General features: G+C 39.3%; 1 protein-coding gene across 1 annotated transcript; it reads left to right on the top strand.

Annotated features, from left to right (window-relative positions):
• Window positions 1–4,376: 4,376 nt before the first annotated feature.
• On the top strand, window positions 4,377–6,808 carry glulb (glutamate-ammonia ligase (glutamine synthase) b). The gene is made up of 7 exons (XM_008407787.3): window positions 4,377–4,512; window positions 5,113–5,296; window positions 5,383–5,544; window positions 5,627–5,773; window positions 5,849–5,976; window positions 6,057–6,256; window positions 6,340–6,808. The coding sequence occupies exons 2-7, from the start codon at window positions 5,131–5,133 to the stop codon at window positions 6,656–6,658; spliced, it is 1,122 nt and encodes a 373-aa protein (XP_008406009.1). The 5' UTR covers window positions 4,377–4,512; window positions 5,113–5,130; the 3' UTR covers window positions 6,659–6,808.
• The last annotated feature ends 11,237 nt before the right edge of the window (window positions 6,809–18,045 follow it).

Below are 18,045 nucleotides of genomic sequence, written 5' to 3'. Positions count from 1 at the left end.
TCTGGTCAAGGGCAAAAATAACTTAAGAAAATAAAAATTGCTGAGGCTGTTTAGTATTTTTGTGTTTTTGATTGGATTTCTGTGTTTGGGGGTATTTTGAGATGTTTTTGTAATGTTTGTGTAACTTTATTGTAATGTTCTGAGTGTGTGAACCCCAGAAATAATAGTCTACAGACTAATGGGGATCCTTAAATAAACTAAATTATACCCAGGGGGCGGTATAGGGGTGAAAAGTGATGACGATTCCAGGGGCCCTGACCAGCAGGGGGCCCTCCACAATTTAATTATTTATATTTAGTTCATATAAAATAAAAGAAAATTGGGGTCCCCGTCAAATATAAAATGAATCATATTCAAAGATTCAAAGATTGTTTTAGCAGTAAAAATGTAATGTTACCCTTCCCAGACCAAAAAAACATTCGTTTTTGCCCTGAACCCCCTGGATCTGCATGAAATGGTTCGTTCCTTAGAAGTTGCAGCTGAATACAGCGGCGACTGTGGCAGATACTATGCTGTTAAGAAAAGTTATAAAATCTGGTTTTCAAAAACAAAAAAGAGAGAGAGAGAGAGAAAGTCAAGAGTGTTAATTTATAACCCAGTTTTTCTCCAAGAGAGGTGAGTAAACTGTGTGAGATTATCAACCATTTAGCATAATTAGCTTAGCTACAAACTATTGTTTGCCTATATTTCACTAGCATTTTATGAATTAAGGAAAGAAATTACCAACATATTCATATATTTAACTTGTTTCCTGTACCTTTTACCACTTAACAGATTAGTGAGTGAGCAGAAGCCCTAACCCACGTCCTTCCTGACCCGTCCTCTCCTGAGTGAAATTAAAGTATGTAACTTTTATATAAATTTTTTTTTCACATATTTTTAAAACTGTTATGTTGTGACAGTATGGTATGAGAGGTAACCTGTGAAAAATCTATTTCCTCTGCTTCCTCCCAGTGCTAGAAACAACCAGTCAGAGGCAGGAGAGTTTTAGTGCTGTCAATCACAATCTCATGTGGTGCTGCTCATCCTTCCTCCCCCTTAATTTGTGCCGTGCTGCAGTTAGCATAGCACAGAGCTGTGCAGATTCAAACTGTGAATGCTCAGTTTAGTTAGCATAGCTACCAATGTCGGCAGATAAACGGTTTCTTGTAACAATGAGTTGTTTCTCCACCATTAGCACATTTAGCAGTGAGTGAATGAGGCTAATTGACAGCGCTAAGTGCATCCTACTAGTTCTGATTGGTTGTTTTGGTCAAAACGATCCATTACTTTAACCAGTAATAGAAATTCAGGAAGGAGATGGAAGAGATTGATTGTTTTCACAGATTATCTGTCTCATAACAAACTGCTATGACATGGTGACAACTTTAACAAATATGGAGAAAACGTTTTTTTATTAAAGTTATGTACTGCAGCTTGAATAAAATGTAACTACTAGCATTTTTGAGAAGTCTGGATTGCTTTATGTGTAGTTGCACGTTGCTTTTGAGTGTTGCTCATGGGGAGAGACATTTCTGTATCTAAAACTAATAGGAAAAATTAAACAACCTACTTGCATACTGTATGTGGACTGTTGGATGTTAAATTCATGAGCAGTAAATATTGTGCTAATTATTAGTATTCAACCAAAGAAAGCAAGGCAGATGCAAGCCTTTAATATTGTGACGCTTTTTATGGGTCAAATAGACTCAAAAGATTTTAACAGCAGCTGTGGGGGGGGGGCAAACTAATTTTTTTGTCACGGGGCCCAAGATTTCTGGCAGCGCCCTTGATCATACCTCTCTGTGACCATCAACATAAGTTTATTGGACCAACTCAATCAACTTATGGCCCTAAATGCTGATCTTTTCTGTGTGTCTACATCACAGAAAAGAACTGAAAACACAGAACAACATTCAGGTGACTTCTCACCCGAATGTCAAAGCTGTTCCTGATTGTTTAATGATTCAAATATGAAAATAAATCTCTTACCACTGTTGGTTTTCTTCTGCTGTATTTTGGTGTTATTCCTTAGCATGGAATACTTCAGACTATCAGAAATTTCCTAGAAAAAAAAATTGGTACTTTCCGAGTGAGGAGATTGACTTTGACGTTTGAAGCTCGTGAATTTCCAATTGTTTTTTTCTAGAACATTTCTGACATTAATGTCAAAATTTCTGAGTTTTTTCTCAGAAATGTTCTCCTCCTTTCTTTTAAATCTAAAATGGCCCTAAGACACCATTGCAGTTTTGAGTTTCTTAGCTGTGATGGATTAAAAAGTGTTTTATATTCTGAGCTTGTGTCCACCACAGTCTGGATGTCCTGCTAGAGCTCCACAGCGCCCCCTGGAGACTCACGCCCAACATCTGTCTCTTATTGGGAGCTTTTTCAATTCAGCAACATTCCTCATGATATAGCTTTATTCTCCATGCCTTAATCAGGTCACACATGTTTCTAATTGGAAGTATAAAATGCAAACGTCAGAGTCCTGCTGAAGCTGAACACATTTTGCATTTTTTTCCCCACCATTCTACTTGACAACTTTGTGGGTATAAAAACTCAAGCTTTCCAGAATCAAAGTGGAAATGCTGTTCTGGCACTTTTATTTTTACATCTCTGTCTGCCAACACAGAGGAAGCTGGCGGGGGAACTAGGTCACGATTTCTGCTCGACAGGCAGAACATGTACTACTGCTCTGGACTGGTATTTTTATTCTTGGTTGGCTCTTCAGGAGTCATCAGTGAAATCCTACTGAATATCAGTTCTTTGGTGCTCGAACCCCGGCAGCTGATTTGAGCTGAGATTTTATGTGAACTCGATGAACATCCTGATAACTGATTAGGGATGCTCTTCACCAGGGCCCGACACTGGTGGTGGTGGTGGTCAGGAAACGGTGCTACCCTAGAGAGCTGAAGGATGTGGGTGGAGAAGGGGAGGTGGTGGGTTGAAAACAGCTGGGAAGCGGCTGACGGCTTGGGTGTGGATCCTTTATGCAGAGCCTGATTGCTGATTGAACGCGCCGAGTGAGGACCAGTGCTGAAGTCGGAGATGAGCATGACATCGATGGGCGAACGGAGGGGGCGGAGTCTTCCAGTCTGAACTTCCGCTTTAGCTCCATTTTATGTAATACTGTGCAGACCGATTTCAATAAATTAGAATATTATTGAAAAGCCCTTTTATTTCAGGATCATTATCACTAAGTGGAACACATTGTATAGATTAATTACACACAGTGGCTTGAAATTCCTGTTAATTCCAATGATTTTTACATTTACAGTTAATGAAGACGTGACATTTAAAATTTAAATATTGCATCACACCAATAAAAAGAATTTTTACAAGCAGAAATGTGGACTTAATGAGAAGGATGTTGAATGTGTGTTTGTGTGTGTGTGGGTGTGTGTGGAGGGGGGGGGGGGGTTGTAATATGCTCTGCAGGTTCATTCTATAATGCAAACAGACATTTAAGGTTCATTTCCCTCACTGAATTGCTCATAGGTATGTGCATTATTTCTGCACTGTCTCTCCTATGGCCCCTTGATGGACCGGATGACCTGGCTGACCCTTCTGCCCCCTTCCTAAAGAGTAATAGCCAGGTATACAAAATGCATGTGGATATATACTATGTTTTACAAATGGCCTCAAAATTTGAAAGTTGGACATTTAAAAATACATTAATAATTTCTCATCCACATTTGTAATAAAAACTGAAAAATAACAACAAAATAGATACAATTTGAGAGATTTGCTTGTAAAAAAAATCAAGAACCTATTAAAGTACTATTGTAAGTAAGTAAGTAAACTTTATTCATATAGCACCTTTCACAGACATGAAAAGTCACAAAGTACTTTACAAAAAAATGAAAACACAACACTAAATAATTTATTGAATTATTTTTGCAAGTTTAAGCATGAAATGTATCAAATTATTGTGCATCCCTATTTTTAAATAAGACAATGTTTCATAGTTTGAATATCAAAATTTTTTCATTTAATGTTTGCATTTTAAGTGTGACATTTAAAAAAAAATTATTTACATTTTCATTACTTCCTTTTTTAAAAAATATTAAAAACACACAAGAAAAGCATTTGAACAGGCAAGTTTCAGACACTAGAGGGCACACTTTTTATTTACCACTCGGTTTGTTGAGATTCCCACTCCAACCAGGAATGTTTTCTACAGTTTGCGTCTCATTTAGATGCAGTTTATCATGTCTTCTTAGTGTCCGGGTCTTCATTTATACTTTTTGTGACTCTGTGGGGGCTGAAAGTCTTTCTTTTAATGAAATGTGGGGGCTAGGGGTATTTGCTTTGTTCGCTGCTTAAGTGTGCGTGCCTCCTCCATCCTTTCATCACGGGCTGGTCACGTTTCGCTTCGGACCAATGGGAGGCGGCGGAGATGCTAGGCAGGGATATAAATGCAAAGGAGGAGCAGCGGGGTCAGCAGGAATGAACAACAATAAAAAGAGACACTTCGAGCACAGAGCAAGATACTCTTGTGATCTTTCGATATTTTTCTACACTTAACATCAGGTATGTGAGTTTTTGTCGTCAACAAAGGTGCTCTTCTGAGTTGTTTCCGTCATTTGCTTCGTCTGTCGCAAACTTTCTCCGTCTATGTAGACTTTCATTCCGCAGCTGGATCAGAACAAAGGATGGGTTCAGTGATATTGCCATTTTTAATCAGATGTACAACAGTTAGCCTTCACTGCAGTTTATTTGACATCAAACTAACCTTTTGTATCTACAATGCTGCCCATAAAGTTGGCATTAGTCGGTGACATTTCGACACTTTCCTAAAATAAGTCGTATTGTCGCCACCTTTTTTTTCTTCTTTGCCAAAAGGTAAGCTAGGCACACAAAAAAATCACATTTGGCAAAAAAAAAAATAAAAAAAAAAATAATATATATATATATATATATATATATATATATATTTTTTTTTTTTTTTTTAAATGAAATTATGGTAATGTGATATTGACAGATAATGATTTTTTTTGTTTTGTTTTTAGATTGATGATTCTCCTTTGAACATTACACTCTGTTAACTGAGCGGTTGAATAAACAGGAATGTTTATTAAAACAAAATGATTCCAACAGAGAAGCCCATCCTGTTTTGTCCTCTCTCTGTAGGTCACAGGGTCAGGAAAGATGGCCACCTCAGCAAGTTCAAAACTGAGCAAAGCTGTTAAGCAGCAGTACATGGAGCTCCCTCAGGGAGAAAAGGTCCAAGCCATGTACATATGGATAGATGGAACAGGAGAGGGACTGCGATGCAAGACCAAAACTCTAGATTCTGAACCGAAAACCATTGAAGGTACGATCGACATCTGTTAAAGTGAGGTTGAACTGTTGCTCTCAGATGCTTTTTGCAGGTTTTTGATCTCCCCTTTCTTCTGTTAGATCTTCCTGAGTGGAACTTCGACGGCTCAAGCACGTATCAGTCAGAGGGTTCTAACAGCGATATGTACCTCATCCCTGCGGTCATGTTCAGGGACCCGTTCAGAAAGGACCCCAATAAGCTGGTGTTCTGTGAGGTGCTGAAGTACAACCGCAGGCCAGCAGGTGAGCCAATGGAAAAACAAGCCAAAGAAGATCTTTTTGTTGTTGTTTGCATTCTAACTTCTTTGTTTTGCTTCCCAAAAAGAGACCAACTTGCGGCAGAGCTGTAAACAGATCATGGGGATGGTGGAGCTGCACCACCCATGGTTTGGCATGGAGCAGGAGTACACCATCCTGGGTACAGACGGACATCCCTTCGGCTGGCCCTCCAACGGGTTCCCGGGTCCACAAGGTGAGATCTTTAGTTGCTACATAAATTTTAAAGAGCCACCTCAACCGCTAACCTCAACGTATTTTGATCATTTAGGGCCTTATTACTGTGGAGTTGGAGCAGATAAGGCATATGGCCGGGATATTGTGGAGGCCCACTACCGAGCCTGTTTGTACGCTGGGGTTCAGATTTGTGGAACAAATGCTGAAGTCATGCCAGCACAGGTACTGTTCCCTCTACAAATCACAGAACACACCGTTTAAGTACATGGTAATTGACATAGATGTTGCTGCGGCTGTTTCAGTGGGAGTTCCAGATCGGACCCTGTGAAGGAATCAACATGGGGGACCATCTTTGGGTTGCTCGCTTCATCCTTCACAGAGTTTGTGAGGATTTTGGTGTGAAGGTGTCATTTGACCCCAAACCCATCTCAGGGAACTGGAACGGTGCTGGCTGCCACACCAACTTCAGCACCAAAGAGATGCGTGAGGCAGGAGGACTCAAGTAAGGACCCAACCAGTCGATCAAGTACCGTCTGAAAAGTTCATGATTCAGCATTTCCTAATCCTAAACGTCTCTTCCCTCAGAGTCATTGAGGAGTCAATTGAGAGGTTGGCAAAGAGACACATGTATCACATTCAGGCGTACGATCCTAAAGGCGGGCTCGACAACGCCAGGCGCCTGACCGGTCATCACGAAACCTCAAACATTGACGAGTTCTCGGCCGGCGTGGCCAACCGTGGGGCCAGCATCCGCATCCCCCGTACGGTGGGACAAGAGAAGAGGGGCTACTTCGAGGACCGCCGTCCGTCCGCCAACTGTGACCCTTACATGGTGACGGAGGCGTTGGTGCGCACCTGTTTGCTCAAAGAAGAAGGTGATGAGCCCACAGTCTACAACAAATAGTGTCACTATTTGAGGATTGTTTAGTCACTCGTCTGTTTTAAGAACTTTACTCGTTTTAATTTGTTTGACAAATGAAATGGTTAAAGTATCTGCATTGAGTTGTGTGCATCAACTGATGCAAATACTGCCTTTTATTAATGGTGGGTTTTGTTAGTTTCAGGTGATCCTTGCTGTAGATGTACATCATTGTCTCTGTAACTTTGACTAATGTAAGCTGTTAAAGTGCCTCAACTTGTTCCTGTAGCCATTAGATATTCAGCCAAAAGATCCTGAAGGCATTTTAATGTTTTTTGTGGGTTTTTTTATTTTTATTTTTTACCGTCCCATTTGTCATTTATTGCCAAGTGTAAACCAGTTTTTCCTTTTATACGCTTGTAAATGATGCACATTTGTCTTTTTTTTTTTCACGAGTTATTAACTCAATAAATTGCTTCTGTTTTTACTTTTGGGTTGTTGTTTTTTTTTTTTGTCTGCACGTTTTCTCTGAGTTCCATTCTGATACAAACCAGCTTGTCACGAGCAGAATGTCAGCTGAATCTCTGAAATGTGACTGCTGTTAAAGGAAATGTGCTGTAATGTTTAGCAAACAGTGCTTCATTTAGAGGACTTGCACACACATCATCTCCGTTGAGCAGGACCAAACGGAGTCACAATGGACACAAGTGAATCTTTAAATATGTCTAACATTGTCCTAAAAGACTGACTTCAGAAGAACTAACTGACTGTAAGACTTGGACTAGTCTGTTCTCATATGTTGTCTTGAAACATGCCCTGAAAAAGTTTAAAGGACAAGATGTGAAATGCATGAGGGTTGTTTGTTCAGAATTAAGGGACAAACTGGCAAATTCTATTTGCAAATCTAAACAATTAATGCCGTGCTGTGCATATCGTACGTCGCCTCTGGCAAACTCGAAGAAGTTGCGAATCTTTCTAGATGTGTCTCTTTGCCAGTAATTTTGGGCGGCATTTATAAACCCCAACCTTGTATGCCGATCTGAGTCATGCAAAGTCTGTCAAACTTGCATAAACAGCTTCTATTACCAAGAACAGGTTCTATTACCAAGAAGAGCTATTACCAAGATTACAGAAAACAAGTTTTTCTCTTTTTAGATGCCTTGTACTTGTATGGTGTTATATCAAGTCCGTAGGACTTTACACTACATTACACTACACTACATTCAGTTATTCACACACTGATCTTGACAAGCTAATGGATTGTAGCCCTAGCTTCCCTGGGATCATCTGACAGAAATAAGGCTGCCATGCCCCAAGCTATTCAACTCATGTCTACTCAGTCATATTCTATCTACAAGTCTCTTTTCTCTGATTTGTATCATTTTTTCCAGGCCTAAGTTCAAGGCCTGTGAACTATAATCAGTGGTGACACTTGCAGTTCTCCAATGCTGAGACACTAAACCTCTTCACATAACCTTTTCCTTTTTTTAGAGTGAGAGATCTCTAGTTGGAAGGAACCTTGAAAGCAAATTAAAGGAAATCTGTCGCCACCATAACCTTTTGAACTTCATTACGTCACGTGTGTATTAAAAATGAAAGGAATGGATTTGTCCTTCAAAATCAGTGCTCAAAATATGCAATTTTAACCCAAATGTTACTTGTGTAATTTAACTTTTTGGTTAGATTTTTTTTTCTTTTGTTTTCTTTATGTGTAAACAGTTAAATGAGATTTAATATTCAGCCGATCAGAGGAGACGTCGGCGTCTTATTCAGGCGTTAGAGGGACAAACCCCTCATACCTGGGAGCGACTATGTATGCGGCGTTTTGGGGAAACTGTACTCAGCGATTTTACTGAAGAGTTAAACATTCAACATGTATCAGTGACAACATTTTATGAACTGTGTGATGCTGTGAGAGTTCTGGTGGAACCAGATGCACATTGTCCGAACAAAACCAACATCCTCAAACTACTTCCTGTCATCTTCTCTGTCTTTTCTGCCAGTAGTAACATTAAGCTGTTGATCATGTGACTCTTGTGACGCAAAAAAAACTGTTTCCATTGCAGTTTTGTGACATACATCTATTGTGCTATGAGAAACCATCTGATAGCGCAAAAACCTTTTATCCAAAACTGAGAGTTTTTCAGTGTGTTTCCGTTAAGCAAATTTATTTTCGCAATTTCAATTTGGTGAATTTTCGGACTAATTGGAAACACAGCTGCTGACCGTGGTGCAGGGCATTTTCTCTGTGCTTTCGTCAAGGTTCTGCTGTGTGTCATGTCAAGGAGGGTCCTTTCGGAGCTCGCGTGACAGTCCTTACATAAGCTAGAGTCCTAGTGCGTGCGATGGTATTCGCTTATGGCGATGCGTTTGACAGGAGTTGAGACCAAACCAAATTCAATTTGGCTCAGAGCTAACTGCCAAGGGGGAAAAAAAGCCTAAATTACACTGCGCTGGTCTGCTTTAATCAAGTCCAGCAGTCAGGAAATGCTCCTCCACTCGCAATGAGTCACTGAGGTCAAACTCAGTGGTGCAGTTGATGCTTCAGATAGGCAGGAAACTGTGTCCACAAAAGTGCAAAAACTTAAAAAATGAATTTAAAAAAAGCTAATCCTGTTACAACCTGGCAGACATCCAATCAAGTGTTTTGTTGGGGGATTTTTTCTCATGAGTGCATTGTTACTGCAAAAGCTCCATTGCTAAACCTTCACATATTGTATTGCCCGTTGTTTGACCATAATGCATTGCCTCTACACAGGTGTGTTGGAGTCAGATTATTTTTCTAATATTGTCATGACACAGTGACAGTATTATATAATTTTAACAAATATGTAAAAAAAGAAGCATATTTCTGTAAAACTTTCATCCTGCTGCGATACACAAAAGTTAATTCACACTTTACCCCTAAATCTAACTATTAGAACTTTAGATTGAGTGAGGTTTAAAGACTTCCCTTCGCTGGCAAATTCTGTGAAAGTGGCATTCTACCACTTTCACTAGTACACACACACACACACACACACACACACACACACACACACACACACACACACACACACACACGCACACACGCACACACGCACACACACATACACACATGCATTCCAAAACCAGTGTTGTGGAGCATTATCACATAGCATGTCTTAAGGCTAAATAATCTCACTTCTCTCTTCAACAAACCCGTCACAAGACATGGAAACATCAGTCTGCTGCGACAGACTGGCGACCTGTCCAGGGTGACCCCGCCTCTCGCCCGGAACGTTAGCTGGAGATGGGCACCAGCAACCCTCCCGACCCAACTGAGGGACAAGGGTGTAAGAAAATGGATGGATGGATGGATGGATGGATGGATGGATGGATGGATGGATGGATGGATGGATGGATGGATGGATGGATGGATGGATGGATGGATGGATGGATGGATGGATGGATGGATGGATGGATGGATGGATGGATGGATGGATGGATGGATGGATGGATGGATGGATGGATGGACACATCAATCTGGTCAGTGTGGAGCGAATCAGACGGGTTGAGTGAAGCTTCATCCTAATCTAATGACATGCATACTATCTCCTGTGCTTCAGAGGTCTTTTATCACTACTCCTACTGATGACAGTGCATGATCCCCACCTCCCCTTTCCCACTGGAACCCAAACCCCCTCTCCCTCACACACTTTTCACTTGTTGGCTTTTGGGTCATCGAGAAAAAAAGCTGTTGTGATGTTCCTGGCCTGACAGTCGGAAACTCGTACAGCTGTACAAGCAGAGCCGCGGTGTGAGAAAGAAAAGATTCAAAAAGCTAAACATGTACGGAGATCAGACCACCAGCAGTGCTGAGGACAGTATCTGCAAGAACATTTCAGTAGCACGATGAGAGCAGACCTGATGGTCACCTCTGACCTGAAAGGGTCGATTGTTTCCATGACCTCAGAGACATTTTTAATAAGGGTGGTGTGGCTCACTACTCAGGGGACAATTTAAGAAGGAGGGTGGCAATGAGCGCTCTACAAAACTAACTATTTACGTCTGCAGTTTCCTTCTGCTGCTTTTTTCACGCCCTGCCGTTGTTGGAGTTCTCCAAGTTCGTCTGTGATTTACAGAGCTCCACTGGGCTTTAAAAATAATTGTTTTACTGCTTTTCAAAGAATTTGGACTGCTTTTGATGACTATGGGCTCAAAATTTGTAACACAGAAATGTGAACTGGTACCACACTTAACAGAGATTGTATGAATTAGAGTTTAAGGGTATGTTCACACATGTTTAGTCTACTTTAATCCAACTGTAGTTTGTTTGCCTGGAGAGTCCAGTTCGTTTTGGGAGGTGTGAAAGCGCAGTCGAACTCTGGTCCGCCTACAAACCTAGATGTCGGATTGGTTGAAGTGAACTGGTGCATCTTGAATGCATATGTGAACGCCACGCGGACCGGAGGCCATTAAAAAAGCAGGAAACGGACTACAATGCAGTGTTTTCTGGGTAAATACACCAAAACAAACACACGTGTCTAACGCTAGCGGGAGGAACGGCTCCAGGTCTTTTATCCAAAACAAGATAGAAATTCTACAACCACTTTATTTTTGTTAACATTTTGTGAAGAAGAAAGTTTTGATCACTGTCTTCTTCAAAGGGTTTTGAGTTGTTTCCTTCTGTGGTTCTTGGTGCAGCGCCCCCCACAGTTGAGCAGGGGAACAAGGTTGCTCAATGGTTTGGATTGTTTGACTCAGTGCAGTGTGACAAAGAACCACAGCAACTGAAAATGCAACAAATTTGTAACTTTGGTCCTAAAATCAAACTGATTTGTCACTCCTAAACTGATTTTAGGAGTGGAAACACCCTAAGACATATACCTCATTTAGTTTCTTTGCATAAAACAAGCGCTTTTTAATTTAATTATATTTTTTTTGCATAAGAGCCATTAATACAAACACACAAACCACATTATAAAATCACACTAAAGCACTATTCATGCTATTCATGCTAAAAATTGACCATTAATCTACACAGCTAATATAATATTTTTGGTAATAGGACACAACCAGGTTGACTTTAAATGATATTGTAACTGTCATGTTGGAACAAAGCAGTTCTTTGTGCTGCTGCATGTGCCCTGCAGCTGACCGACTGATAAGAGACACGAGAGAGCAGGAAAATAATGACCGGTCCTCTACTCAGCTCCATGTCCAGCTGCATGTAGAAGTGAAAATCACACAGGAATTATTTCAGATGATCCTGTATTGAAAAAAAAAAATAAAATAAAATAATAATAATAATAATAATAATAATAATAATAATAATAATAATAATAATAATAATAATAATAATAATAATAATAAAACAGCTACCAAGATTAAGTTTGTATTTCAGCTCATTCACCATGTGTCCAGGATTAGGAGCCTCTGGCCTGACTTTACCAGAGAACTGGAGAATTGCTGCAAATCTGGTCAGTCATTCATGATGACTTTGATGAGTCTGAGGAAGATCTGAAACAAACTAAATGTAGTTTAAAAATCATACATAAACCTGATCCATTGGTCATTTTGCAGTTGTGGTGATTAGTTTGTTTATCACATTAATGATCAGACTTAACTCTGCTACTTTCAAGAACTTAAAGGGGCAAAACAAACCAGCACTGAAGGCTTTGAATCAGTTATGTTTTATCATATTGACACCAACACCAGATGCAGTTGATGTCACTGATGGTTAATGTTAATCTTTCAGATGCGATGCAAGATGGCTTTTGAACCGTAATAAATGGAAGACTGACTAAGATGTTTGATGTGCATTGATGTTGTTAACGACGACTCGTGACAAAATGTAACGACTCTTATTGGCTTTTTTTATGTTTTCATGAAAACACTTTCAACTGCCGTGTTGCACAAGTATGCTATACAAATAAAACTGATTGATTGATTGATTGATTGATTGATTGATTGATTGATTCATTGATTGATTGATTGATTGAAGGCGCGTGGCCTTTAATTCATGATGATGTCTGCTTTTCATTCCTGTTGTTTTTTAATGCACCTCTATCCTGCATCTTGAATGGAATAGCAAAAATGACCTAAAATATTCTATTTTCCTTCACTTTTGTTCAGTGATTTATGTATTAATTTGGAGATGTATGTTTCCAATAAGTGAGTCATTTTGTGGGAGCCTCTTGATTAAACTTTGTAAACAGCATTAAATGTTTTTTTTTCATTGTCAATCTGTTACTACTGCATTTCTAAGTTGTTTTTTTTGGGTGGAGAACTGACTTCATGCTTTAATTTGAAGTTAATATTTTTACCTACACCAATAATAGTTTAGTGCGCTGCCAGCTCCGGACACTGGTGATGTCCTAATTTGTGATTTATGTAATTAGTCCCATTACATAAGTCATTACATGATGGGTTGTTGCAAGTTAAAGAAAAGTAAGAAGTTAACAGCAGGAGAGGGAGAACGTTAACGTGTTGGCAGAATCATCTCAGCTCCAGGAAGGAATCAAAGACAAATGGAAAACCAGACCAGGTGCAGCTAACAGCTGAATTTACTGCAAATAATGCAAATTGAAATATAGGAGAAGAAGTGAGGAAAAGTAGTCAGGGCGATGCAGTGACTGCACAATTTGATTATTATGTGATCAAATTTACTTTTTTTGTAAATAGTTAAGAAATGGCATGCATTGCAAACTGGCCTTATGAGTTTAATTCAGTTGAAGTTCAGTTTGTTGTTCAAAATGGTTACATTTTTTTTCTAAGAAAACCCAGCAATTACATCCACTCTCTGTCTTGCAGTATGCTAACACTAAGCATCCAGGCAGCAACAGAGAAAAGGAAAAACTCCCCTTTAACAAGAAGAAACCTCCAGCAGAACCAGAACCAGAAGCGGGCCCAGTCCCAGTGGCTATCTGCCACGACAGACTGGAGGTTTGAGAAAACAGAGCAGAGATACAGAAAAACAGAAGCCCACATTCAGAACTTTTTAGGTTAAAGAAAAGTAGAAAGTTAGTTTTTTGTACCTGCTTGGTACGAAAATATGTTACCATGGTTGCTTACAAAACATGGAAAAGTTAGAACTAAACTCCTCACTAAACTACATTAAGATAGATTGTTTGATCAATGGTGGAAGCTATTTAGTCACTTCATGCTGTTTGTTCTTTCTGTTTTTTTTTTTACTGGTTTTCTGTTTCTAAAACAGAAGTTTCACTGCAACAAACACGGGTCACATTACTCTTGTGTTTGTCTGCAAGTTGATGCAGCACATTACTAGGAAGGCCCAGCCCCTATCAAACCGATTCACTCTCAATTACAGACACCCAGCTGCGTTGCAACATGTTCCTCCTCATGTCTGTCAAATTTAGTTTTGTTTCCGAAGATTATGTGACAGATAAGGAGAGTTAAACTGAATCAAATGAGATGTAAACTAAAATGTACAAATTATTTAACTGATTTATTTTTAACTTTCTAGTTTAAAAAATTGTTGATTTCAACAAAATTTTTTCCAGTGTTTCACTGAGAACTAGCTCCTATAATGAACTCAGCAGATGCACACTTCCACCAGGTTTTCACTAATTCCTGGCTGACTAGTCTGAAGGAGCTTATTGGGGGAGATGCAGGGGGGAGCTGCTCTGTGAGGCTGAAGTTTGGAAGCTTAGAAACTGCGGCTCTAAGGAGTTTCTAAGGCATCTCGAAGGCAGGGCTCAGTCCACCCAGGCATTTAATTCAGCCAAATTGTCGCCACAGGAGATTCAACGATTTCTAAAACATGCATGAACGAATCAAAACAACACTACAGATATGTTTTAGATGAGGGAATAACATGACACAATGTTTCCCACTACATGCAAATAATAGTCGGGTTGACAACTGCTGTGCTACAGTCAGACTGTAACAGGAGATCCTCCCCACCCACAGTCATCACCATCTACAAGAACGCTTTCAAAACCTGGACTAATATGAGTTGCAATATTTAATTTCCCCTTGGGATCAGTAAAGCATATTTGAATTTGAATCAAATACCATTTATCTTTAACTTGTTACTAGTATCTGAATTTCCAGAGGGACAATTCTAAATAACTTGTCTCTCATAAGATTTTCTCTTTGATATCATGATTCATTTCTTCAGATTATCATCTTTATCTACATACCAGGGAAGACTTTGTATGTGGCTTAATAACGATAATACAATGTAAGATAGTTTGTTAGTCATGTTGCTTTTTTTAAAGCCCTAACAGTTGGACGTGAAAACATGTATGGCTTCCACAGGACAGTGAGGCTGACTGACAGCACTGTGTCATTTGGGTCCAGGTTCAGCCTGTTTTTCTGTGTTCAGTAACAAAACCAGGCTGAACGATGTTTTCCTCAAAAGTTTTCCACCGCCTTCATCCTCTTTCACTGTAATCACTGGGTGTCAAGTTACTAATGCACACCTTGGACAAAATGTTCTATTTTCTTTGCATGCTTGTGTTATGATTTTTCATGATAAACATTTTGTTCTTTAAGGGGGAAAAAAAGAAAAGAAAATCCTCCCTAGTTTAGAAAAAAACAACAGATTTTCACAGCTCACCAAAGAATTCCTATAAAATGTTACCCTCCAATATCAGAGTAACTTTTTACCCTGATTAACATCATTTTTGTTTTACTTTTTAAGTTTTCTTGATTATCACTAAGCAGTCGATGAAGAACATACGGGTTTGATAAGGTTTCCAGTAAACTAAGCAAAGTTTCTTGTTTTGGAGTCAGCTTGTTTACTTGCTGTCTGGACTCCCTGCTCTTCGCTGCACATTTTCTCCTCCCCTTCTGTTTAAAAGCCCCTCTACCACTTACAATGCCCTATTTCGAGACCCTCAGGAACCATAACGTCAGCACTGCCACCCCCCACCCCCACTTCAGTGTTAAAGAAAGAGGAAATTTACAAAGGTCACGCAAGCGTTGAAGGGGGTTACAGAAACAAGTGAACCACACGTTATGTGGGAAAAATCCCTGCTTTAGTTATAATCAGAAAAACAAAGTTTGTACCATCTGGCAAAGTCTTAAAACTGGTTTGACCAGGTTTATGGTTGTGACACCAGAAGATTCACTAACTGCTGACAGTAAATTTAGCTTGGAAGGAGTTTATCGGAAATCACCCCGTCTTCGGCTGACCTCGTTCTTTCACTTCTTTTCCACTTGCAGACTTTTATCTGACTGGACAAATTCTGTTTCAAATCTGGGCTCAAACACGTCTTACAGAACATGTTTCATGCAGACCGTAATGGTTTTGTAAAGTTATATGCCGACAGCAATTTGTTTACACCAGTAGTGATGAAGAAGTCTCTGAAGGTCAAGATGCCGCTCAGTCATGTAGCTTTTCCAAACCATGTTCTGCAGACTTTATGGTTGGTTTCAGGGGTGCTAGCAAAGATCCTCAATCGCTCTCCGTCAAGTAGAACTGTTCATTCATATCTACAACTTGTAGAGCAAAGTTCTTCATTCAGGAAACAAGGAAGAGCACTTTTGGTAAGTTTTGCTGCACAAAATTTATTGGAACTATGAGGAGAACATGTTCTGATCAAAAGTAGCAACCAGAGCCTGTGACCATAAACAGGAAACAAGCTAGCATTAGCCTATCGTTTCTGCAAACTCCTCCATCAACAGACATCCTTAGTGAAGCATGATGTGTTTTTACTGACACTTCTAGTGAGTCCAGTCTTCATTTTGAAATAAATGCTAAAGCTAAGTATGTTTTAAGTGAAGTGTTATTCAAACTTTATAGTAGCTTTGTAAAACCAACCTAGCGTTGTTTTGAAGCAGAGAAGCAAATCTCAATATTAGTCACTAAACATCTTTATCGGTGCACAAGTTAGAACACATTCACAAAACTATTACTTACCAAGTTTAACTGAAAGTCTGACATTTATGTTTAAGTCTGAAGAGTGTTTAGCTTTTACTTTAAAAGTGGAGAGTAGTAGGAGAAAGTAGCAGAGTGAGGAAAAGTGGTCAGCCTTAAAAAAGTGTTACAATCATATTCAAAAATAATGTATTAATCCTAATTCATTTACGTCAAAGAGTTATTGAGAATATTGGTGGCTGTTGGCAGGGAAGCTCTCTTCTAGCAGTCTGTATTACAGCAAATCTGAAGAAGCCTCTGACTGAAGATGCTCTGTTTTCTCAAGACAGTCTCATGAAGAGGGTGGTCAGCGTTGTCCGTAACTTTCTTGATTTTATGACGAAATAAATGTAATCCTAAAGACAAACATTCTATCTGCAGTCCTGTTCTCTGTTTCAACATGTGGAACAATTCAATGTCTACGTGATGGAGTTTGATTAGAAATAATTTTATAGGCACACAGCTGACAGGTTTGGGAGAAAACTTCTATAATTCTACGAAAATAATCCTGACTCATGACGGATTAAACAGCAAAAATTTTTATTTGTAAAAAAACCCCAAACAAATAGTTTTCCTTCGACTTCAGAGCTAAGCACTACCTTGTTTTGATATTATATGAAAAATTCCCATAAAATCTGTTGACGATTGTGTCAGTTAAGTGACAAAAGGTATGGATACTTTTGGAAGGTACAGTATTATGTTGTGAAACTCACCTGTCAGCTGCAGTAAATCTTAAGAGGCCTGGAGGTTACGTTCAAGAATACAGCAAATAAAGTTAAAGCAATCCCTGTGCCAACAAGAAAAAACTGTTACGTCTCTGGTGATTCTAATGACGCCCATATGAAATGCTGTCACCTTTACATATTGTTAAATCAAATTGTCAGATGGCAAAGCAAGCTGAAAATAAAGCTGAAAATGATTTGATCAAGTTTACATCTTGCTGCTGTCATACAGAAACAAACCTTGTGAAAGAGGAGACACTGCAGTGGCAGCTCTGAACACACAACTGGCTTTATTTTGAATGTCAAAGAGAAGAAAAAGGCAGAGATGCTTTGAACACTTGTCAATTTTTACTAAACCACATTAGAAACTTATTTTTGTGCAATACACACTAAAGTCTTCCTGCTAAAGATGCAACAACTTCCACAAATCTGGCCAACATAGCAGCCTTTAATGCAAATGAAAAACTAATTTGATTCTGTTTCAAATATTAAAACTCTGCTTCAAAATAAAACAAAAAGTCATGTTGGAAAGTTTTTTTGGCATGTGTCACAGCATGGTTAGCGAGGCTAGATGCCCTTAAGGGTATAAGTTGAGCAAGTGGGAGAAAGCTAAGCGAATACAAGGTCTTCCTGGAGAAAAGGGAGCGGAAGCCTGTGGAAAATTCCCAGATCCGGTATGTTCTCAATTAAAGCCGTCTACTCCTCCGTGAAATTGAAGAAACCGAGGAGTGACTCAGCATTTCTCTGTTTAAGCTGGTCACCAGTGATGGAAAAGAAATACTCATTCACATCCAACTTTAGGAGTGATGGGAGTTTTACTTTAATCATAGTGACTGGATAGAAATAGACTTTGGATTTTTTTC

Source organism: Poecilia reticulata, chromosome 4, assembly GCF_904066995.2.
Source record: "Poecilia reticulata chromosome 4, P_reticulata-male-v2, whole genome shotgun sequence".
NCBI classification, from domain to species: Eukaryota; Metazoa; Chordata; class Actinopteri; order Cyprinodontiformes; family Poeciliidae; genus Poecilia; species Poecilia reticulata.
This window is presented reverse-complemented; position numbering and strand designations above follow the sequence as displayed.